Source organism: Dipodomys ordii, unplaced genomic scaffold (genome assembly GCF_000151885.1).
Source record: "Dipodomys ordii isolate 6190 unplaced genomic scaffold, Dord_2.0 Scaffold54, whole genome shotgun sequence".
NCBI classification, from domain to species: Eukaryota; Metazoa; Chordata; class Mammalia; order Rodentia; family Heteromyidae; genus Dipodomys; species Dipodomys ordii.
Window position 1 is genome coordinate 71033 of NW_012267270.1, and position 7152 is coordinate 78184.

General features: G+C 55.2%; 1 protein-coding gene across 1 annotated transcript in view; it reads right to left on the reverse strand.

Annotated features, from left to right (window-relative positions):
• Window positions 1-1063: 1063 nt before the first annotated feature.
• Ifitm10 (interferon induced transmembrane protein 10) overlaps window positions 1064-7152 on the reverse strand; it is an 11600-nt gene continuing 5511 nt past the window's right edge. Inside the window, exon 2 of the mRNA XM_013020995.1 lies at window positions 1064-1606. Within this exon, the coding sequence (XP_012876449.1) occupies window positions 1457-1606 (150 nt within the window). The 3' untranslated portion in view covers window positions 1064-1456. The remainder of the gene's footprint in view (window positions 1607-7152) is intronic.

A 7152-nucleotide genomic window follows, 5' to 3' on the forward strand; every position in this document is an offset into this window, starting at 1 on the left:
CCCCCTGTCCTCGTGACAGAACAAGCTGTCCCAATGCTCCCGAGCCCAGGTCTCCTGTCCCCCTTCTCCATGTGGGGTCTCAGTTTGCCTCTTCTCCCCTTCTTTGTCCACAGCCCTGTTGTGCCCTCAGCTGTCCAACCAACCCTGCCCGGCCCGGCCCTGCCAACTGCCTCTCCCCTGCCTCAACACCCTCACCCCAGCCTCTCCCCACTCCCATTCCCTCCCAGCCAGTCTCCATGAGCCAGAGGCCGACAGAGAACATGAGGCCACTGTGTGTGCTGCAGCCTCCGTCACTGCTTCTAGGCCCATGGTCTGCCTGCCTTTGTGTGAGGTAGAGATGCACCAGCCCGGCCTCCACCCCACAAGAGCCACGTGCCAGCCCGGCCTCTACCCCAGCCCGGCCTCCACCCCACAAGAGCCTCACGCCAGCCTGGCCTCCACCCCAGCCCAAGAGCCTCGCGCCAGCCCGGCCTCCACCCCGGCCTGGCCTCCATCCCACAAGAGCCTCTCACCAGCCCGGCCTCTGAGGTGACAGCTCTGTGCCCTCTGTCCCCTGGGGACAGTCCCCATAGGAGACTGTACTGAGGTTTGAACCCACGGCCTCGCGTGCACCTGGTTTTCCTGTTCCTGAAAAGCTGAGATTGCAGAAGTGTGCCATCACGCTGTCTAGCTTTCTGAACTTTCCGTTGGCTTTTTAATGACTGTGGGAAATGGAAGCCATTTCTTCTTTTACGGATGAGGAACTGGTCCGGCGCCGGCCGCGGCGCTGGGCACCTCCCCGGGCTGTCTGCCCGGCCTGGCTCTCACTCGCCGTCAGCGTGGCGTTCCTGCCACCACTTCCCCTCCTGCCCGCCAGCGCTGCCCACGCCTGGGCTCCTTCCACCCGCAGCCCCTCCATTCTCGTCCCCCCCACCCCTACACACACCCTGGTGTCAGGACACATCTGCACAGAGGAGCAAGCCTGCAAAATCCACAGCTGGGGTCAGCACCCTGGCCGGAAGCTGAGGGAGCCCCCAAACCTACAGAGCCCTCTATCCCTGCCCAGGCGTGGACGGAGGCCGGGTGAGCGGACAGGTGTTTTATTGACAGTCCAGATACAAGGGCTCTGAGCAGGGTCACAGCTTGGAGAGGAGGGGCAGAGGGAGGGGGTCCCAGATGCTGGCAGCCCCTATCCTGGGAGCTCCCACAAAAGCCCTTCTTGCTGGGTACCGGGTATGAGGGGTCCGGGAGTGCGGGCAGGGTGCGCGGGGCAGGTGGGGCAGCCGCTGGAAGCCAGGGCGACAGCATGGAACAAGCCCGGGGCCCCGGGACTGGCAGGGCGCGGTGGCGGGGACAGGCTTGGAGCTCTTGGGGGCACTCAGCTTCCCCTGGCATTGCGCCGGTCACGGCTGTGGGGTCCCCGGGTGGCGACCCCCCCTCGGGCCGGCCTCACGGGCTCCGCATCGCAGTGAGCGTCTCAGTAGTCGGTGAGCGGGTACCGCAGGAAGATGAAGATGAGGATGATGCAGGAGGCCGCCAGCGCAGAGCTGGTGATGTTGAAGAGCCGGGCGGTCTTGGCGTCCTCCACTGCTCCGTTCAGGTCATTCAGGAGTTTCTTGTCTCGAACCTGTGGCCGGGGGAGGCGGCAGGACAGAGGTCAGCGGGGGGCGGTTGGAGACCGTGGCCCGATCTCCAGCCAGTTTTCTGGTTGTGACCACCACAGGGTTGTTGGGAAGCGTGAGACTTTCCCGGGAAGCGTTTAGTGTGTTATTCCAAAACCCCCCCTCCCATGTGGTCACGCGGAATTCTGCAAGGCGAGGAAGCATGGGGCACTGCCCTGCTTCTAGTGGATGTGGGGGACTGGCGTGGCCCTCACTGAATTTTGTCTTCCGTGTGTGTGTGTGTGTATGTGTCTGTCTGTCTGTCTGTCTGTGTCATGAGGCTTAAACTCAGGACCTGGGCCCTGTGCTTCTGTGTTTTGCTCAAGGCTGGCACTCTACACCTGAGCCACAGCTTCATTTCCAGCTTTTTTGCTGGTTAATTGGAGGTAAGAGTCTTATGGACTTTCCTGTCTAGGCTGGCTTTGAACCTTGATCCTCAGATCTCAGCATCCTGAGGTGCTAGGAGGATTCTAGGTATGAGCAGCTGAGGCCTGGCCTGTCCATCTTCCTTTCTGAGAAAAAGGTGTGTCACCACTATTTGAAATCTCCTCTAGCTGGGCACTGGTGGCTCTCACCTACAATCCCAGCCACTCAGGAGGCTGAGATCTGAGGATCACAGTTTGAAGCCAACCCAGACAGGAATGTCTGTGAGATTCTTATTTCCAATTAAGCACCAAAAATCTCCACAAAACAAAAAACTGGAAGTGGAGTGGTGGCTCAAATGATAGAGCGCTAGCCTTGAGCCAAAAACGTCAGGGACAGCACCCAGGCCCTGAGTTCAAGCCCAAGGACCAGAACACACACACATACAAACTAACCTGGAATTAACCTAAAATGTCCTCTAAGTTCCGCAGTCCTCTCCAGAGAGGTTGAGTCCACCTTCGATTGGATTAGTTTTAATTGTTAGTAAAACCCTGTTTCCCTCTGGCGCTTGGAATGAGTCCTGCAGTAGACGCTGCCCACTAATTGCTCACATCACTATTTCACCAGCTGTTCTCCACAACAAATCAGCGTGAACCGGCAGCGGCCAGCGTGGAGTGACGATGTGCAGGCCGAGGCCCACCGGCCGGTCCTGGGGGCTGTTCTGTGGCACAGGGGCAGCCTCACCTCAGACAAGCTCTCCACAGGACAGCCCTGCCTGCCAGGCCTGGGGAAGGACTTTGTGAGCTACTGGCTCTATAGTGCTGTCACTGGCACAGCGTCTGTTCCAGAGAAGCTTCTAGAATCGTCTAGAATAGCAGAGGTGAAAATGAACAGCCTTCTCTCACCCTTTGGTCTTAAAAAAAAAAAAAAAAGAACCTGAAGTAAAACAGTTGATCCACAGAGGGTGAGTGGGGGAGAGAAAGCACTAGAGAAAGTTGTTCTGATGAAAAGATCACATGGTGGCTCACGCCTGTATTCTTAACTACTCAGGAGGCTGAGATGGGAGGATCTTAGTTCAAAGCCAGCCTGGGCAGGAAAGTCCATGAAACTCTTAGCTCCAGTAAACCACCAGAAAACCAGAAATGGTGCTGTGGCTCAAGTGGTAGAGTGCTCACTTTGAGCTGAAGAGCTGAGGGACAGCCCAGGCCCAGAGTTCAACCTCCATAATCATCATCAGCATCATCATCAACAACAACAAAGGCTAAAGACAAGTATTTCAACTGGGCTGGGAAGGTGGCTCAGTGGTAGAGTGCTTGCCTTGCATGCATGAAGCCCTAGGTTCAATTCCTCAGCATCACATAAGCTGGAAATGGGCCTGTGGCACAAGTGGTAGAGCGCTAGCCTTGAGCTGAAGAGCTGAGGGACAGCGCCCAGGCCCAGAGTTCAAGCCCCATGACCAGGAAAAAAAAAAAAAAAAAGGTGTCAGCAAGGCCAGGTTTCCTCTGAAAGCCTTCCTGGAGCATCTCTTGTTTCTTCCTGGATCCTTGGGGCAGGAAGGATCTGATTAAGTTAATCATATTAGTTGCATACAAGAATGGGTTTTCTGATGACATTTTCATGTGTGCACAGACTGCACATTGGTGTGCTCACCCTCCTCATGTCTCCTCTGCCCACTTGCCTGCTTCCTCTCCCCAGTTAGCCCCCACTTCTATTCATCCCTGACCTAAATGGTTGCCACAAGCCATAACGTTCATGAGGGTCCTGTGGAGGGGGTGTAAATGCTCCTGGTCTTTCCGTCAAGCCGCTCTGCCCTGCTGGCTTAACCTTTGCCTAGGACATCTTGGCCGGACCCTTGGGATACGGGAAGGAGCGATGGAGGCTCTGGATGTTCAGAGTGGATGGAGCAGAGAGAAGAAGCCAGAGCATGTCCGGGTATCGAGTGGATGCAGATGGTGGTGGGCGATGATGCAGACTAGGGGAAGGGACACTCTGGAGGCCGCTGGACTGGAAGGAGTGTGTGATCTGTGCGTGGGACAGAAGGGTGGACGGGGGAATGAACCCAGGGAGGGGGAGAGCTGAGCAGATTTGTGGGTTCGCACTGGAGGAGTAGAACCGGTGTTCCACTGGCCAGGGGGGTAGGGTAGCCACCTAGGTGGGACTGGCAAATAGGAGGATGTGCCAGACGGTGGTAGATGTCTGAACAGGCATTAGATGGACCCAGAGATGCCCAGCAGATGAGCAGAAGAGGACCTTCAGGAGCTCTGCTGAGTAGTCCTAGGACAGGTGGACAGCAGGGGAGCGTGGGGGGCATGCTGGCTGAGTGGGCAGTGGGCATGGCCTGTGGCGGGGGGGACAGGGCATGCTGGCTGAGTGGGCAGTGGGCATGGCGTGTGGCAGGGGGGCGTGGGGGGCATGCTGGCTGAGTGGGCAGGGCAGGTGGGTGGCAGGGGGGCGTGGGGGCATGCTGGCTGAGTGGGCAGTGGGCGGGGCATGTAGGGCACACACAGAACGGGACAGGAGAGGGTGGGTACATACTGCATGCCTGTTCTGTGGGGCCTGTGGGCAGATGAAGGTAGAACCTGAAAGCGCAGGCGGGATGGATGGAGGCTGGTGTGCTGTGCATGCGCACTGCTGCACTGTAGGGCAGTACCTGTGGACAGCAGGTCAATCAATTGATGACGGCATGCGGGAAGGGTGAATGGGTGAATGGAAGGGGTGCTGGGTAAGTCAGGGTTTGGCCCCATGGCAGGTAGATGGATACAGATTGGTGAGCTCATCAACTGAAGGCCAGGCACTGAGATCTAAGGATCATAGTTCAAAGCCAGCCAGGGCAGGAAAATCTGTGAGACTCTTATTTCCAAATAGCCAACGAAAAGCTGGCCGTGGAGTTGTGGCTCAAGTGGCTAGCTCAGCAGAGAGCTCCCTGGTCCTGATTTCCGCTCTAGTCCCTGCACAAACACCAAACGAAAGCCTTGAAGGGGTGAGGGGAAAGAGTGCGGTGGGGTGCCCCTGTGGTTGGGGAAGCCCTACTGAGTGGATGTTTGAATAAAGACAAAGGCAGAGCTCAGTGTGGTCCTATGCCACACAAGAGGTGTCACAGGGGGCCGAGGGGACTGTGTACCCCCAGACCACGCGGAGCTTCTCAGAGTGACTGAGGGTGGCAAAGAACGGGGGATCGGACAAGTTGTCACAGCGATTCTAGCTGCCAGATAAGGCCACACTGACAGGCAAGCAGAGTCCAGCTAAGAGTGAAGAGACCAGCTTAGCAGTTCTGCACGGCTTGGCCCGGCATAGCAGCAAGCAAGGGAGACAGATCCCTGTCTGGAGCCACATTAGACACACAGCCACAGAAAGAATGAGATTTGATATGGCTTCAAGGATTTGGGTTTGATCAATAGAACAGCCGTTGCTGGAGATTGTGGGGTGGGCAGATTTGGGATACTGCACAGCTTGTGGTCACACAAGAATGGAGGGCGGGTGGGCAGATGGTGCATGGTGCTCATGCGCGGGGTCAAAAGGTGACACAGGGCATGGCTGAGGAAGAGGGGACGGGTACTGGAGGTGTGGCCATGCGAGTCCAAGCAAAGATGGAAAGAAGACAAAGACACCGGATGAGAGGGCAGGTAGATGAGTAGATGGACTCGTCTTTCACAAATGTGTGTAGCTGTTGGATGGATGGATGGTAAACATCTGGAAGGGATCGAGGGAGGATGCCACGGGGTGGGCGGGTTGATTAGGCCACACCAGTGAACAAAACAGGTCACTGGAAGAAAAAGATCGAGGAAAGAAAGGCATCTGAATGGATAACAGGAAATGCCAGTCTCCGGAAGCTTACACGTAGAATCCTGGCCCCAGGTGGTGGGAGGAGGTGGGACCTTGGAAGGTGATTTGAGAAGTAAAGCCTTGGTGAATGGGGACGATGTCTTTATCAAGGAGCCCTGGAGGGACCCCTTCCCCAGCAGTCTTGGGAAGACACACCGGGAGGTCAGCCTACAGCCAGAAGGGGGCAGATCCCCGCCAGAACCAGACCACCATGACTTGTATTTCCAGGCCCCAAACCTGTGAGGGGTGAGGAGTGAGCTCATAGTGTCTGTGGTCGCTGGTGAGAGCCGCCCAGGCAGACTAACATGGACAACTCAGGCGGGAGTGCGGAGAAACAGACGCAGTGGGAGGAGAGGAGGTGCTGGGCAGTCAGATGGGAAACCAGTTGGTGTGGGAAAGGGGGAGAAAAGGATGGCTGAATAGGAGCTTTAGGGGCCAGTGATTACATACACTGGAGAACATTTAGGTGGACAGGACATGGCCAGAAAGGAAGGCTTAGTTGAATGGTATTTGAATGACACCAATAGATTTGTGTCTTGATGAATGGATGCCCAAGAAGTAGAAAGGACTATGGGAAGACAAAACATGGATAAGGACAGTAGGTGATTAGCTGGCTGGATTGGTCTAGTGTAGAAATAATTAGAAGGGAAGAGTAGGAAGAAGGGTAGCTTATGAAGAGGTCAGTAGAGTGGGCTTATAAGTGATATGTTGAGTACAAGTAATGACGTGGTGTGTTGGTGGATGGTATTTGGGGGTTAATAGAAAAAACAAGGAAGGAAGATAGGTTGGTGCATTGGAAGATGGACAAATGGACAGATGGATTAATGACAGAAAGAATGGGTGAACAGGTAGGACAAATGAAAGTCATGGATATAGTGAGGATGGATGGGTGGATGGATGATGGATGAATGATTGGATGGACGAGTGGATGGATGGTGGATGGATGAGTGGATGAACGGTGAATGGATGGGTGGATGACTGGTGGATGGATGGATGAATGGCAGATAGATGGGTGAATAAATGATGGATGGATAGGTGGATGGATGGTGGACAGATGGGTGAGTGGATGATGGATAGTAGATGGGTGAGTGGATGGGTGAATGGATGGTAGACAGATGGGTGGATGGATGATGGACAAATGGGTATGCAGATGGGTAGATGGATGATGGATGGATGGGTGAATGGATGGTGGATGGATAATGGGAAGATGGGTGGATGGGAAAGAATGACATTGCTCCATTTGTTAGGAAATGGAAAGACTTGGAAAAAATTATATTAAGTGAAGTAAGCCAGGCCCAAAGAAACATAGGTCCCATGGTTTCCCTTA